The 17,110-nt window shown below is 28.7% G+C and overlaps 3 protein-coding genes across 3 annotated transcripts in view; 2 read left to right on the top strand and 1 right to left on the bottom strand.

The window, feature by feature from the left end:
* Positions 1–5,140, top strand: part of LOC145182630 (autophagy-related protein 2 homolog B-like) — a 29,756-nt gene extending 24,616 nt beyond the window's left edge. The window contains exons 22-35 of the mRNA XM_090085994.1: positions 45–151; positions 416–508; positions 679–985; positions 1,162–1,272; positions 1,494–1,622; positions 1,969–2,049; positions 2,187–2,320; positions 2,803–2,968; positions 3,201–3,368; positions 3,448–3,549; positions 3,703–3,978; positions 4,144–4,503; positions 4,584–4,724; positions 4,823–5,140. Coding sequence (XP_089942120.1) covers positions 45–151; positions 416–508; positions 679–985; positions 1,162–1,272; positions 1,494–1,622; positions 1,969–2,049; positions 2,187–2,320; positions 2,803–2,968; positions 3,201–3,368; positions 3,448–3,549; positions 3,703–3,978; positions 4,144–4,503; positions 4,584–4,724; positions 4,823–5,053 — 2,406 coding nt within the window. The 3' untranslated portion in view covers positions 5,054–5,140. The remainder of the gene's footprint in view (positions 1–44; positions 152–415; positions 509–678; positions 986–1,161; positions 1,273–1,493; positions 1,623–1,968; positions 2,050–2,186; positions 2,321–2,802; positions 2,969–3,200; positions 3,369–3,447; positions 3,550–3,702; positions 3,979–4,143; positions 4,504–4,583; positions 4,725–4,822) is intronic.
* A 661-nt stretch (positions 5,141–5,801) lies between these two features.
* Positions 5,802–10,044, top strand: LOC145183560 (uncharacterized). Its single transcript, XM_080058948.2, has 4 exons — positions 5,802–6,015; positions 6,116–6,691; positions 6,893–6,959; positions 9,327–10,044. Exons 1-4 carry the CDS (start codon positions 5,866–5,868, stop codon positions 9,812–9,814), a joined length of 1,281 nt encoding a protein of 426 aa, XP_079915074.2. The 5' UTR covers positions 5,802–5,865; the 3' UTR covers positions 9,815–10,044.
* Positions 10,045–12,844: 2,800 nt separating this feature from the next.
* On the bottom strand, positions 12,845–14,471 carry LOC145183578 (uncharacterized). The gene has a single exon (XM_080058971.2). The coding sequence runs from the start codon at positions 14,309–14,311 to the stop codon at positions 12,914–12,916; it is 1,398 nt and encodes a 465-aa protein (XP_079915097.2). The 5' UTR covers positions 14,312–14,471; the 3' UTR covers positions 12,845–12,913.
* Between the last annotated feature and the right edge of the window lie 2,639 nt (positions 14,472–17,110).

The raw sequence follows: 17,110 nt of genomic DNA, 5'->3' as shown, positions 1-17,110 counted from the left end.
AGATTTTAGTTCTTTTGGCTAAAATTATTTCAATTAAACTTCAGGTGAGAGATTTTATGGATGTGAAAGAGTTTGCTATACAAGGCTACACTCCTCCTCTGGCGATCACTTTGTTCCACCTAAATCTAAAAAGTTGTGCTATTGATTATAAGTAGGGTTTTGTTTTTAAAATTTATGTTTAACAAATTGGTATGCTCAATTTACAACAATTGAGATTTATTTACTTTAAATGTGAAATAATCTTTTTGCACCAACTTCTATCAAACTTTTTTGTATTAGAATTTTACAATGAATGTGTTTAAAAAAAAACAGTTAATATCATATATACAATATTATGATAAAAAATCTGTATGAAAATTTTGTTTTATTTGCTTTAGTTCATTACTGTTTTGTGACTTCATTGTTTAAATTTTAGGCCGTTGTATATTCCGTTGCAGGCATTAGTAATGCTGGAGTCATTCAGTTTAACAAGTAATGTAATACCTGGGTCAACTACTTCTCTACTAAGGTACTATTTTTTGAAACTGCTAAACCTTTATCCTATGTATAGGGTAAGAATTGGTGATATCTAATAATTAGCATGACTTTTCAAATGCTTTTGATTACTTAATTCAGCATAATTCTAAAATTCTCTGTTTTAAATTTGTTTGATAAAGAATGCTTTTCTAATTTCTTCAGGTTTATTATGGAAGATTCATCTTTTTATATTTGTAATAAGGGAATAGATTCTGAAACAAATGACTATGTTCTTGTAATGGACATGGGGACATTTGAACTGTCATTAAAGCTCACTAATGGAGCTGACAAGCGAGTACCTGTTTTTGATCTTGCTATGTCAAATAACATGTTGTATATTCGTACATGCTCAGATTCATGTGTGGATTTGATGAAATTCATAAAATACTTTGCATCTGATGGTGATCTGCAAAAAAACAATGATGTTGATTCTGTTAAGAATAATGAAGGTGGCTCAATAGGTGTAGAGGTATGGTTGTTAGATTTTTCTATTAACTTCAATAATTAGACAATCTTATATATAGTTAGATCGCTATGAACAATCCTTGCTTTTTTGTTGTTTTTGTTTCTTGAAGATAAGGAATTTCAAAAATAGCATGATTTTTATAATTAGTCAAATGGAAATTATAAGTGCTTTCAATATAGGATTTAGACATGAGGTTGATTTCTCCCTCACCCTGTGATACAGATGAGACATTAAAAAATACAATGTTGGCAGATGCAATGAGAGATGATACAATGATTGATGCACATAAGGTCTTATTTTATTAAAATTATAGATTTGTTTGATTCCTCTCCCCCATTTCATTTTAGTTTTATATTTCACTACACCCATGTTGTATTCAGTAAATATATGAAAACTCAAACAAGTTTCTCTGTGCTTGTGTAAATTTAATGAAATTAAAATTTTCATAAAAACACTAAGTATTTATGAACCTTATGGTTGACCATTATTGCAGCTGCAAGTTATTATTTAGTTGAAGATTGATTGTTTATCAGAAGGAACATTACTTGACACTCGTATAGATGAATCCACTGATGATGATGGAGATGAACCTCAAAATTCTGATGAATATTGTTTTCTTGAAAATGAATTCGCTCTGCAGGTAATTTATTTAAAGTGTAATTTTTTTTAGAATTTAATAAAAAATTTGAAAGTAAATTTCAAAAATTTATATTAGTAGAAATTGTAGTGAAAAGAAGTAGTAATAATTCTTAATTAAGTAGTAATTCCTATCCACTAACTTGTGAGAGGCTTTTTAGCATAGTAAGGGTTGTACGTTCTTAGGAACACTAATAATTCATATTAAAAACTGGATTGTTAAAAAAAAAAGGATTTTTATAAACTTGAAAATAAAAAAAAATTAAAAAAGGTATTCTTTTCTGTTTATTTTGGTAAATTTATCTTAATTAGTTAATACTAATTTGTAAATGTTTTGTTTTGGTTGCTAGACTTTTGATGATCATGAGCCAATTTTAAATCGACTAACAGAAAAAAATGTTTCAGTTACTGAAAACTTCTTTAAAATACCGGTGAGCACTTTGCATAAATTTGCTAACAAGTTTTTCTATATCAAAATTATTAAATAAGTTTTTTCTTTTATTTTTGAATATGATTTAACTTGATTTATTTAATTAACTTTGTTTAAATGTTAATTGTTTTGCAACAGTATGGTAGTTTCAATCTTCTTGGATCACCTGATAACTACTCTCCACCAATATATAGATACACAGTGAGAGAAATGTCTATTGTTTGGCAGATGTATGGAGGGAATGACTTCAAAGCACCTAATTTAAAATCAAGGTAGCAATTGTGATGATTTATGAATAAAAATAAATTAAAATGGCTAGGTGAATATGCTGAACATCAAATTTACAAATCACTTGAAAGAAATTTGAAATTTGAGTTTGTAAATAATGAAATGGCTGAATATGTTGAACTTCAACTTCAGAAATCATTTAAAAGAAATTTGAATTTATAAATTTTTACCTTTCAAGTGAATCCAATTACTTAGACTTGCAAATGAGCTTACAGAGAAATTATTAGGCATTATTATATTATTAAAATGTAAGAAATTATTAATTATTAGAAATTATTAGTATTTTTAGATCTTGAAATAAGAAATTATGTTCCTTCTTAATTGTATAAATTTTATTTAGTTGATTAAATGGTTTAATCTGTTTTATTTTAAAAAAATACTTTTTTTTAGAATACATTTAATGAACTTTAACACTTATATGTCAAAATACATATGAGGTTATTTAAATTTCAAAATTATTTTTTAGCTCTTTGTTTAATTCTACAACTGCATCTTCTCACAAAAATGATAAAAGTAAGCCATCCTGTGCTAAACCTAAAGAAACAAGTCATACGGATAAGAGTAAAACAAATCGGGTCAGAGGGGGTATTGGAAGAGATCTTGATACTTTGATGGAACTCCAAATGAATAAGGTAAACTCTATTCACATAAATTATTTACATAAATGAGTGCATATCATCTTATCTAAAATGTTGCTCAAACTAATAGTTTCCCTCCTCCTTCTCTGCCCTTCTTTTCTGTGTCAAATCAATTTAAGTTTTCATTTTTTGAATTCTGAAATGTTTTTTTTTATTATTATTGCTTAAATATCAATTTATTTCCATGCAAATTCAATTTACATGAGATTTCATATTTTTTAACAAGGTTCGATTTCAACATGAGATCTACCCTGATGACTCACAGCAGATTTACCGAGATGTTCTTGTAATATATGATCTTGAGATACGGGACCGTTTATGTTCATCGCAGATTAATAAGTTCTTGTATAGATTTTCATCTGAAAGTTTACCAAAACAAACTAATGCAAATATGGTGAGTAGAAATTTGTTGTTCTTTGGAATAAAAATAAACCAAGAGTCTTTTTTTTAATTAGACATATTGTTGCTCTTAGGTTACAGTTAAATTTCTTGTAACAAAACCAGATGATAATGCACGCAGTGAAGAGGCATCTTTGAGAGTTTCTTTTCAGCCCCTTAGATTAAACATAGATCAAGTAAAATATTTTGATATTTTAAATTCGCTATAAATACACAAAATGAAATTTTTTTATTATGAGCAAATATACTATACATGTTTTTTATTGGTTGTTTTTTTTTTGTTTGTTTTTTTTTTTTGTTTTTTTTTTTAATTTTCTGCTCTTTTTTAGGATGCCTTATTTTTCTTAAAAGACTTTTTTGGTGATCTCTCTGGAAGCAAACCATTAAAAACAGCAAATGAATTTTCAAGTTGTATTTCTTCATCTCCTTGTCGTGAACAATTCTCACCTGTCTTAGATTCACCGTTATCAGCCTCTAATCAGAATAACTCGGTTTTTGTTAATGGTGGAGTAGAAAAACCAGCCTTATTTATTAAATCATTTGTTTTCTCTCCAGAAGTTCCCATCAGGTTTGATTATCATGGTAAACATGTGGATATTGAACAAGTAAAATCTGTTACATTTTTGTTGTCAGTTACACTTTTTTTCTTTTTTAAAATAATTTTTGTTTGAAGTTGTCAGACTTTCTGGGTAGACTTATTACAATAAAAAGTTTAATTATCCAGCATTGATTAATAACTAAAGTATTAGATATTGCATAACTAAATTTAGGGTACACTTGCTGGAATTATAATTGGTCTTTCTCAGTTAAACTGCTCTGAAATTCGTTTAAAAAGATTGTGCTGTCGGAGTGGTTTACTTGGACCAGATAAACTTTTAAACTATATGGTAACAGAATGGATGAATGATATCAAACAAAATCAGCTTTGCAGTATACTAGGAGGCGTTGGTCCAGCATATAGTTTTCTCCAGTTGTTTCAAGGAATTAAAGATTTATTTTGGATGCCTGTCCAACAATATCGTCAAGATGGGCGGATTGTGCGTGGCCTACAAAGGGGTGCTCATTCATTTAGCACATCAACAGCAATGGCTGTGTTGGAGTTATCTAATAGATTAGTCAGCACAATTCAAGTAATTTTTTTCCTCTGCTCATATTTGATTGTCTGTTGAATATTTTGTAACTTGAAATTTATCAACATTTGTTTATTTAGAGTGTTGCAGAGTTGACTTTTGATATGGTTAGTCCAGGTCCTTCACATACTTCTAGCTTACAACAGAAAAATAGCAGTTTAATGGTTCAACCAGCTGAATTACGAGAAGGAATGGCCAATGCTTATACAGTTTTATCAGAGGTACACAAAATAATCTATATTTTGAATTTTAAACTGTTAGATTTTATTGATACTTTTGGTAGTTTTGCTAATAATTTTGCATAAATATTTAAATTTAGGGTTTGTCGCAGACTGCTTCTAACTTAGTACGTGTGGCAACTGATGAGCATGATAAAAAAGGCATGTCAGGAGCTGTTGGAGGTGTTTTACGACAAATTCCTCCAACATTTGTGAAACCTCTTATTCTTGCTACTGAAGCAACTTCAAATGTTCTTGGAGGGGCCATGAATCAGTTAGCTCCTGATAAACATAGAGAAGCACTTGAAAAATGGAGACAGGATTATTATTAAGTTGATGGCTTTTTTGAAACCTAGAATGCCTGATCTAACAGCTTTTTATCTGAAGAAAAAGTTTAAGAATTGATTCTCTTCAATCTCATTCAAATCTTTTTTTTTTTTTTTTTTTTTTTTCTCTTTTCTTTTTTTTTTTTTTCTTTTTTTTCTTTTTTTTCTTCTTTTCTTTTTTTTCTTTTCTTTTTTTTCTTTTTCTTTTCTTTTTTTTCTTTGGCTTTTTTTCTTCTCTTTCTTACTCTAAAACTGGACACTTTTTTTTTTATTGAAATACATTTTAAATGAAAAAGTAGCCAATTACATGCTTAAATGGCTGCTCAATTGTTATTATTAAAGCAAAATTTAATAAAAGAATGTAAATATGCTGTCTTTGTAAATGTAACTTATTAAGTTACATAAAACTATATTTAAACATAAATTATGTTTGATCATAAATAAAGTTGGTTTTTGTAAAGTATTCTTTTTGCTCTATTGTTTTCTTCATGATTATGTCCGGACAAAATGAGGTAATGTTCTTGATTATATTTTATTAATGTTATGTATAGTTGCAGTATGTTTTTGTAAAACAGATTTATTTATATTGTGCTATTAATTTTAATTGTATCATAAATCTTTGACATTACTTTCTTACTAAAATTATGCTTTTGTTATAAGTAGTCTTTGCAAAATCCTTTTTTGAAGTTAGAATTTTTAATACAGATTCTAATACTATTGTCTGAAAAATATCTCAAAATCCATTGAAGATTGTTGTGTTGTGCATATTTATTACCTTAAAATAAGTTACATTTCTGTAGTAGAAATAGAAATTTAAAATGGCATTATATTCTGTAATAAATGTCGGAGCTTACAATGATAATATTTCACAACCATTTACATCACCTGATGCTGCTTTAACCCATGCCTTTGAATATGATGATGATAATTGGACAGTTGAGAAGATTACTGCTTCTATAGATCGGAAGGTAAATTGTTGCAAAATTTATTAACTTTTTTTTTCCCATTAAGTTTTTTTTATAATGTTATTCAATTTCTCAAGAAAACTTTGATAATATCTATCTTAAGGGAGAGGGTAAGTTCTACAAAGTGAAGTGGGTTCGATATATATGGCAAGCTGAAGAAACAATTCAACCACTTCAACATTTAATTGATAAGTATTGGCAGGAGTATTCTGTTGACACTGCAGAACTACTTACCCAAGGTATTCGACAGCAAGATCAATCCACTCAATCATTTAACAATCATATTGATCATACCCAGCTTTCTGAACAATATAATCTTCATAAACAGATACATGAAAACATGGATCATCTTCAAGATTTTTATGAGACCAACACCCCATGCAGTGAGTTAAATGATCATGAAAATGTTCTTTGTAATGATGTTGGAACTGGCGTTGGAATTGCTGAGAGTTTACATGCTACTCAGTCACAAGTTTTAGACAACCAGACTGGTGATATTCTGGAAGTTGATGTGAGCTCTCCACTTGTGAACTTTGGGTATAAAACACCTTTAGTGAAGCACAGTCACGAGCAAAATTTAAATGAGGATGACAGGCGCACTAAAGGTATCTTACAAAACTTTAAACAGCATGGGAAAATACCAGAAGATCTGCCACCATCAAATTTTTTTTCAGCAAAAGTATGTTTCAATTTCATCTTTTATTTCTTACTTTTTTTTTATTGTTGTTGTTATTTTTCTCCTTTTTTTTACTGTTGCAAAAAAATCAATTTTTTAAATTTTTAGAAAACATAACACCATAGTTGTTTTTTTTTAATGTAACATGATTTTATATGCTTTAGATATCGTGCAAAAATTTAAGTATTTTATTTCTATTATAAGACTGACGATGTAAATGAATATATCAACAGTAGTGATAAAGTAACCTCAAGTCCAAGTTTTTATGAAGGTAAATTTTGATGTTAAAAAGGGTTTGTAGTAAAAGTTTATTAAAAATTGGGAAAATCATTTAAAGTTCCTAGGGTTAAAAAAAAACCTAAGTTTCATTAGTATTCAAAAGTATTTAAAATCTTTCAATGAATTGCTTCTCTAAAAATCTTTCAATGAATTGCTTCTCTAAAAATATTTCAATGAATCGTTTCTCTAAAAAAGATATTTAAACGAAGAATATAAGTGTTGATAATTATTTAGATGAAGCATGACAAAGTACAAAAGCGTAAAAATTTTAATAAAAGATTTATCACTTTTTGCTTTGTAACCTCCAGGTTTACTGTTTAAAATTGATGTGACAATCAAAAACGTTCCTTGTACTTAACTTGATCAAAGGATACTATCATTACAGTGAATCTGAACAATCATTGTTACTGAAGTAGCCCCAAACCAATGCGGTTCTTCCACCATGCTTTAACATTGAAAATAATACTTAGAAGTAAATCTCTAACTGACTTGTCTTTAAAAACACTTTATTCTATCCGATTTTAAGCGCCTAAACATTAATTCATCACTCCAGAGAATTTTTTAATGTTCACTAATGACGCGCAAATCTGTAATCAATAGAGTAGATGGCTTCCTTGAATTGTTTTTTGAGAGTCTTATGATGATCCTATCTTTTCTTTCGTTTGCAACATGAGGTCGCTCTGTACTATTTTTTTATTAATACACCACCCTCCCTCATTGTATTTTCTTCCTCGTTGCATTGTCTCCATCATTGTATTGTTTCTTTTAGTGTATTCCTCCTTCAATATTTTGTCTCCCTCTTTGTATTAACTCCCTCATTGTATTGTTTAATGAGATTTACAATGTCATCTCGCAATTTCCATTTAATAAGAAATGCTGTGAAATGCCACAAGAATGGAGTATTACTCTAAAAACTACCCATAAATATTTTATCAATTTTTAGCAGCAAGTTTCTAAGTGATAAGTAATAAAAATAGAGGTCTTCCTTTTTTGACCGCTGCATAAGTTATTGCTAAAGAAACTGCAGAAATCTTTGCTTTTCTTCCAATTTCATCTTTCCCTTATTAAATACAAGAGACTTGAAAAGAGATAATGTCTCTTCAAATGGTGGACGTGTTTTCTAAACTGAAAAAGATAAAAAAGAAAAGAGGAAAAGTTGAAAGTAATAATTTTCTTTCGCCACCTATCACTTCTCTTTTCTTGCCATTTTTAAAATTATCTTTTTGTTAATGTGAAGAAAATCCTGCATGCAGATAAACCATACTTTCCTGTTCTTGGATTATGTCGCTAAAATTGAGCAGTAATGTGATTTTTTATCAGGCAGTGTATAAATCTTGTTTATATACTACTGTGAATGTTTATATATTGTTATTAAAAATTGTTTATGATCTATTAAATTAGTTGTCAAGACAAGAGGCAGATTGGAAAACACGTCTTTCAATCAGCCAAGTTCCTAAGTTATGTGTAATGAAAAATCTGACTGCAGCTCTGAAGTGACACTTATGTCACTTTATCTTGAATGCATTTAGCTTTTTCCTCCGAAGATAAAGATAAGAGCTTTTTACCATTCCTCTGGATGTTTGATAATCAACCTTTGAAGACCTTTTAAATTTGAGCAAAAAATAAGCTTAAAAAACAAAATCAAATAGATTTCATATTTTTTTTTAAAAAAAAAAAAAAAGATTTCGTTATAATTTTATGCAAAAATTATGATGGTATTTTCATATAAAAAAAAAACTTAAGATGTAAATATCAGCTCATAAATAACTGTACCCTAAGTTATTTTTCATCCAAATGATTATTAAAATAATTAATAATCAAAAAATTCAAATAGGGGCAATTAAAACGATTAAATGTAAAAAATACAACCGTAAAATTGTTAAAAAGTATATTTTTTTCTTTTTAATCATTTGTTTTCTTATTAATCAAAGATTAAGGTTTACTAAAGCATAGTAAAAACTAATAGCTGAGATAATAAACAAAGACAAAACAAACTGTCTCTGTCACTAGGATATCATGTTGATGAGGAATACATTACACAGTAAAATTTGACTTTTACTTCTGGCTCTCGCTATCTTCTGTCCCATTGTGCAGATATTTTTTGAAACAACCAAAATAAAAGATTGAGTTTTTTAGAAGAATTCTAGATGTTTCAGATGATAGTCCTTAACTGAGTGAATGATTTTTTAAAGAGAAGCTATCTGTTTCTATTCATATACTATTTGAAAGATATAACTAATTTTTTTTAAAGAGGAAGGCTGCGAAGGTTTAACAGTTTCAAAGTTTTATTAATGATTATAACGTAATAACATCTAAAAAAAAAAAAAATTATTAAAGTTTTATTTTTTTTATATTTTAGAACACGTGACTTCAGAAATCGCTCATTCCAACGAACTGCCGACCGAATCAATCGTGATCCAGAAACACACAAAAGAATTTATCTGTAACATATGCAAACGGGCATTTAATCGACACAGCTCTCTAAAAAGACACTCAATCATTCACAGTGGGGTAAAATCCTGGCGCTGTGAGTATTGCAATAAGCCTTTTAATCAGAAAGCGGTGTTAATTCGTCATTTAAAAAGTCACACAGAGAAGAAGTCATACAAATGTCCGGAATGCAGCAAAAGTTTTGTTGAGAACGCCGCTTTACTTCGACACCAGGCTGTCCATAAAAGTGAAAAGGACTGGTTTTGTGATATTTGCGGAAAAAGATTTGTGATTAAAGAATATTTGAGAAAACATTTGCTAATCCACAGCGGAGAAAAACCTTATCGGTGTTACGTGTGCAGCAAGCGTTTTGTTGATAGCTCAGCGCTAAGGCGTCACGAAAAAACGCATTTGTAACTTCTTAAATATGTAGTATTTCCCTTAATGAATTCATTGAGTTTTACTCAACATAACAACAGTAACAAAAAATAGTTATTTAACTGAAAAACACTAAGAGTGTTAATTTGTAGGATAATATATTTTTGCACGTTAGCGATATTTATTTCATAAAATATTTTTATTAGGTGATTTTAAAAAAAGTTTACCCTTTGATGTTGATTTTTTCGCAATACCGATTTATATTTTTATATGCTCGATTATTTTCTGGCTCTCTCGATTACAACTTCGATATTTAAAAGAAAAAAAAAACTTAATCTAACGGCAATCGCTAAGGAACTACCCCTACTCAATTCAAAGTATATTAATTTTAATATTAATGTATTTGAAATCAGAATTACGAGTTGGCTACTTTTTTACTTTCGATAGTTCGTTTTTCTGAATGAAAAATAAATTTCACTGAAAATATTCTTAATTATAAATCCTGACAAAAATAAATTCTTAGAGCCAATTTTACAAAATAGTTTATGATCATAACACAATCAGTTCCTGACTATATTCCAATAGGAAAAGACATCATTTCAATGACTTTATGTTCGTGTACAAGCATTTGGCTCAAAGATTATGCATTTATTGCTAAGGATAAAGTTTCACAAATTGTAGATGCCCCCCTCCCTCTCTTTCCTCCCACCTGCTTTTGGTGTTAAAGTAACTAAACCAACAAGTTTATGAAATTTTTTAAATATTTCTCTCTTCAGATTTTTTTTGTTCTCTGTTTTTTCATTAGCTCATTTGTCGCTTTTCTATAGGCAACATCTAAGAGGTATTCAAAGCATCTTCATTATTTCCATTATGAATTGAAGAAAAATCATATTGTAAAGCCCGCTTTGAAATTTTACCCAGTATTTTTTTTTGTCATGTGCAAAAATGCTTCTTTTTTTTGTTTGTTTTAACCAACATCCATCTTTATACTTGCTATTGATTTTTGAGAAACGAGTATTTAACATCGAACAACTGAAACGTTTCTGATTTTTGTTCTGTGACCAAGTTGTTGCTCTTGCGTATCGAACATCGAATCATTTTGAAAAACGAGTATTTAACATCCAACAGCTCGTAACTCGTAAACAATCAAGAAGTTATTTCACTTTTTCTGATATCGATTACGTTATCCAATCTCTGCGGGCCGATAATGAGTGAAATGGGCTTTAGGATCAGCTACAGAGAATTATTAAGAATATCATTAATTTTTGGGATTTTCATTCTGAAAAAATTTTAAACGACAGATGGTATCCAACATCATCCATGAACCAAAAGATATGTATGTAGAGTATTCACACTACTTTGGAAATGCTGAAGCATTTTAACAACTGGATAGTCTAGGAGAATGCCATACAATATTGGAGTAAAATCAGCTTCTGTTAAACATAACTTAGTTTGTATTGGTGACTGCAACTGTAAAATAACATCATTCAAGTTTTTGGTATTTTCATTAGAAAATATTGAAAATATTTCTCGACAGATGGTATCCAACATCATCCATGAATCAAAAGGTTAAAAAAACTAAGAGCTCGAGAAAAGTACTTCGTAAGGAAAGAGCCTAATGGAGGAGGATTGTGTAATATACTGATAAATATGCCTATATAGAGATGCTTGTGAATTGTATGGTTCCATCAGCAGGTATGCCGATTGATTGAAACGAATGGTGCAGTTGTAGCAAGATATGGCTCCTGCCAACACAACTCGCATAGTCAAAGCTTGTATGAAAGAAAATTAAAAAGATCTAACGTCCTGACCAGCTCAATCAACATATTTTAATCCAATTAATACATTTGGGCTTGATCAAGATCCAATTAAACTCTATAGTTGGCTAAAAACAAGAACTTGACACCATTATGAGAAGATTTCTAACCAACATTTGTAACTTGATAAATCGATCCAAAAGAGATGCAGAAAAAACATGCGTGGGGGGGCAGGAGGGGTTACTGACAAATTTGATGTTTAATTTCATTGTGCCATTTTTGATGTTTTAAAATACTAAATGAGTGATTTATTTTATTATTATGTTTAATAACCATTTATAATACAATTTTATATTTTAGTATGATACTCCAATGCAACAATTTTTTAAAAACAGTTTTTTTGAAAAAAAATTTAAATTCTTTAATTTTTACTTTATATTTTAAATAAGTTTAAACCAAAAAAATTTTAAAGCGCCCTTTTTGTTTTGTTTTGGAATCGCTGTATATGCGACAATTTTATAAAAATTGAGGATGTTGTGAGACGAATTAATGCTGTGAACTAACAAGCAGTTTTATTCTTTATTATTATTAGTAAAGAAACGTTATCATATTAAATACTTGATAAGACTCAAGTGTTGATTTATGTAAATTTTTAACGGAAAGTAATTTCATAAATATCTTAAATCATTTACAAAATACGGAAACGTATTATGCAATTGTAAATGATATATTTAAACTTTGCCTTAAAAAAATACTTTTTTTAGACAGCTGTAAGCTGTTTTTATTGATTTTCTACAAAGATTAAATAATTACAATTAATGAAGCATATTATATAATATAATTATTGCAGTTTTGTTATTTTAATAACACCCTTAAAAATATGAGAGTAAAACTATGAACTTAAACTATGGACTAAAAAAACGTGATCAACACTAAAGTTTTGATCACGTTTTAGTCCTCAAATTCTAAACGCGTAATGACGTAATTTGTGATTGCCTTTTTAAATTGTGATTCGCCTTCTCTTAGCCCACTCTCGTTCCTAACCCTTATCTTTTTTTTTTTTTTTTTTTTTTCTATCAAGACATGACTTTTAGATAATGAAATTTAATCAGCCGAAATTTTTATTTTTTGATCTTTATTAAAACACAAACACAAAACGGTAAAGATTCTTCATAACATACTTAAACCATTTAGTGTGTCTGTGTATTTTTTTTTTCTAATAGATATCTAAAAATATAAATTTGTAATAAGATCTAAAATATATATATATATCAAAAGATATCTAAAAGTAGAAAAAGAAAGCTTAACAGACTTTAACTAAAAGCTTTTGATTTATTTTGCATAATAAAATATTTATGTGAGCTTTGTAATGCGGACGTATTTATGTGAGCTTTGTAATGCGGACGCAATCAATATCACGAAAGCATAACTCCGTCGATTTCGTTCCATTCAGTTTGTAAGTATGGGCTCTTTTTTTGGACGTTTTTTTTTTAAAAAATATCAGAAGTCCAACAATTAAAAGCAATGAGCATGCAAACAAAGCTAAAATGCTCCACATAAACGTGCTCATTTTTATTTGTTTTTTGTAGTGGGAGTACTTCTTAAAAATCTTAATGGATTGGTTATTATACTCCTTTATTTTCGCCGGAACGGATTGAATGTCTTTATTTTCTATGCAAGAGAACTTCAATGCGTTTTCACCAGGTTGACATTCAAAGCCAAATTTGCATGGTGCTAAGTCGCACATAGAGCAATTACGGTGGCTCAAACTGTCTAAAAAGTTATTGTCAGTGGATTTAAGTGATTTTAGGCAATCACCAGATATAAATATTCTTTTAAATATGTTAGGATTGATAATCATACTCATGGTTAAAACACATGAACAAACGATTGGGTTATCGTTTAAGCGAATTATGGCGCCTTTTGCTTGAGAAAGGGCTTGTAAGGGTAACTCACTAAGTTGATTTTCATTTAAGAAAATCTCACTTAGTTTCATTGAAATGTTTTGAAATGCTGTCGGATGAATATACGTAATTTTATTGCTGTATAAAGTCAAAATTTCTAAAGAATAGAGCTCACTAACCAATCTTGCTGGAACTGATTGTAAATAGTTGGAGTGTAAAAATAGCTCTACTAAAAGCGGAGTGTGAGAAAAAGCCTCTTCATCAATGTTTCTCAACTGGTTGTTGTTTAGCAACAACTGACGCAAGTTTCGTAAACCGTAAAAAGTGTTTCGATTAATTTTTGTGATGTAGTTCCCGTTTAAAAAAAGTTGTTTCAGGCGAACTAAGTGTTGAAAAGAAAAATCGGAAATATTCCTAATGTGATTTTTGGTCAAACTGATTATTTCCAGATTTTCATAGCCAATAAAATCATGCTGTGAAAGCTTTTCAATGTTATTTCCATTAAGAAAAATAGATTTTAGCATCGGTACATAAGTTGAAGGTTCAGGGGGTAATTTCTCAATTTTATTGTTACTTAACCCTATATACTCCAGTTTTTTGAAATCTTTAAAATACTCTATCGGAAACTCTTCAATTAAATTGCCAGATAATTCGAGGTACCGTAAATTTTTCTGAATACTCGGTAAGATTTTAAGAATTTCAGAAGTGGAGATGTTTCTATGCATGCAGTTTATTTTCAAATCGTGGCCTGAACATCGACACATAATCGGACATAGTGTAATTCGCCCGACAACCATAAAAATGAACAACACTTTTCCGACCATAAACTTACAAAAGCCGCAGAGGAAAAATCCACCAATACACACGGTTTTCATAAAATTCAATTTTCTTGATAAAGTCTAAATTCTCAATATCTTTTAAAACACTAATGTTACATTCATGGGTAACTTTTTTGCTATTCCTTATTAATTATTCTGCTAAAAAACACTTTTACTGTTACGTATCTGCAGACACAAAAAGCAACTCAGAAAAGTGTAAACTGAAGACGTCAATATTTACTTAGAAATTTATAAAATCTGCATATCCTCCTTTTGTTTGAAAAGAAAAATTTTCATCCTGGTTTAGCCGAAACGTATTAAATTGCGTAGGAGGAGGAAATAAGGCGGTTCTTTAACAAGATCATTAAAATAAACAACACAAGAAACTTTTAGAATTGAGAGTAAATATCGAACTAAATTTAAATAACCTTGGTGTGTTTTGAAACCAGCATTAGTTGGACTCGAAATTCTCAAAATTCTTAGAAAATGACGTTTTTATTACTTTTTTTTTAAAAAAAAAAGAACGTGATGTGTGCAAATTACAGGTCATAAAAAAATATTTGTTTTAAAGTTAGTTGCTGTTTTATATTTGGCGCGCAACCACCAACTATTGCCAATTTAAGTTTAAAATCTTCGAGAGAAGAAATGACAAGCCAAAAGTGTAATTCCGCTCGTCAAGTGTATAAATGTTAAAAAGCGAATGCAAACTTTCAGATTTCTCTAAACGAAGCTCATTTTTAGCAACATTCGAATGTTTAATTACTTTTGGGTTTGAGACGGCTTTTCGATTAATGCGAACGTAAGCTAAACTTTTAAAAATTAGTTCGTGGAAAGATAGTAAGAAACTTTGAAAACGAATTACAAACTCCGAGAAGTGAGAAATTATCTTAAAAGGTAAAGAAAAAAACACATTTTGAAATTTTTATGTCAACTTTCGATTCAACAGCTGAAGTTTTGCTTCCACAGCTGTTAAAATGTGTACGCCTACCAAAAATATTTGAAGATTTTTTAACTTGATAAAACTTTGAAAAGCTAGCGAAATGTAAATAATGCTTTGTGAAACAGCTTCGGTTTGGTAGTAGATGACGCACAGCGACACGTATAATAATTTTAATAAAAGTTGCATTTTTTTCCCCCATCGTATTTAATTTACATTTATTAAGTTTAAAACGTTTCAATAATTATACGTTGAATATTTATTTCAATCAGCCTTTATGTGAATTTATAAATATACTGAAAGACTGAGCATTACAAAAATAACTTTTACGTGTTTTTTAGATTTTAGTTTATGTAATCAAAACTTTGTGTTTCAAAATTGTCACTGAGAAATTGTTAGAAATTACTTTATGCATCTAATATTTCAAAATCGATGACATATGCGTCTATTTTGGCTTATTTGTTTTAAACAACAAACCGACGACCTTTTGATATTTGCTGTCGAGAAATTTTCTTTTGTGTTGAGGAAGTTATTAAAAGTTTTAATTTAGCGCAAATGGAGGTAAATTTAATTAACAATTTAAAAAAATTTCAGCACCCTGAAATAATTTCCACTAATATTTATATTATGTAATATATATCGATTTTTGAATTGTTTCTTGAATTTTTATAATTGTTTAAAAAAGTAAATAATCGGAAATATTTTTTATTGGTATAAATTTAGAGACAATTTTTTTTTTGATGAAATTAAATGTTAGATGGTAAGGAAAATATTACAAACCCTATATTTCTTGCTGAGTGTAACTTTATCATGTGGAAAATTATATAAAAATAACTTTAACTTTGTAAATTCAGACAATTTACTTCCAAACCAAGTTGTTAATAATACTTTGAAAACTCAGAAAGTATCTCGGAAACTTGCACAAATGATATAAATCAATAAATAAACCATGACCACAGCTTTTCAAGCTCAATCATACAATGAGCTTGAAAAACTGTGGTCATTGTATTGTCATTAGTTTTTTTTTTTTTATAAAAGTAATACAATTATTTATAAATAAACTTTTTGAGGTTTGACATATTGTTGATCTAAAGATGAAACATTGTGTATTAAAAGTATATTCTAATTACTTTTTGGGTTACTTTTGGCATGTTTTTTTTTTTTTTTTACAAAATATCAGGGCTCATTCATCCACATTTTAAATTTGATAGATATTGCTTTCGTCTGATCAATTCTTTTTTTAGGCAAAAGTATTTGTCTTAAAAAATTAAGATGCTTTTTCTACAATGTTTACTAATAACCGAATTATTTATTATAAGATTTTGGTTACTTGCTAACATACTCTATAACCCAAATAATTTTATTCATTATCTTTAAATTATTTTAAAAATTATTCTAAAAATTATTCAAGTTGAAAACACTATTGTATGGCAATTGTTGAAAGTAAAATACCCTAGTTGACTATCTTACAGAAAACTTATAAGTCTTGTAGGATGGCAATATTCTTATATTATCCTTTAGGATATCCTAAAGGATTCGTAAGATCGTATGTAAAAACAGAAAAGTTGTTTAGTTAATGTTAATTCTGTAAAATATACTTTTTTTCACAAATGAAAAAAAAGCGCGTTTCTTAACTTCACTCAGATAATTAAAGAAGAAATTAAGAAACGCGCTTTTTTAACAATTTCGTTATAAAAATTTCATTTTCATTTGTTATAACAAGGTATATCCTGTTTAATCTATAAAAACGTTTACATTTTGTTTGGTACATGTACATGTTTAGTACATGTACTAAAAAAAAACAATATCTGCTATACTATTTATTTAGTTTTTAATGTGCAAAATTTATTTTACACAGAATGAAATTTTATTTCAATAAGAAAATATTAATTCCAACTTAAACTTAGCTATTACGAATC

Source organism: Hydra viridissima, unplaced genomic scaffold (assembly GCF_058129835.1).
Source record: "Hydra viridissima isolate aposymbiotic clone 2 unplaced genomic scaffold, HvirCarnegie_v1 scaffold_4, whole genome shotgun sequence".
Classification (NCBI taxonomy): domain Eukaryota; kingdom Metazoa; phylum Cnidaria; class Hydrozoa; order Anthoathecata; family Hydridae; genus Hydra; species Hydra viridissima.
This window is presented reverse-complemented; position numbering and strand designations above follow the sequence as displayed.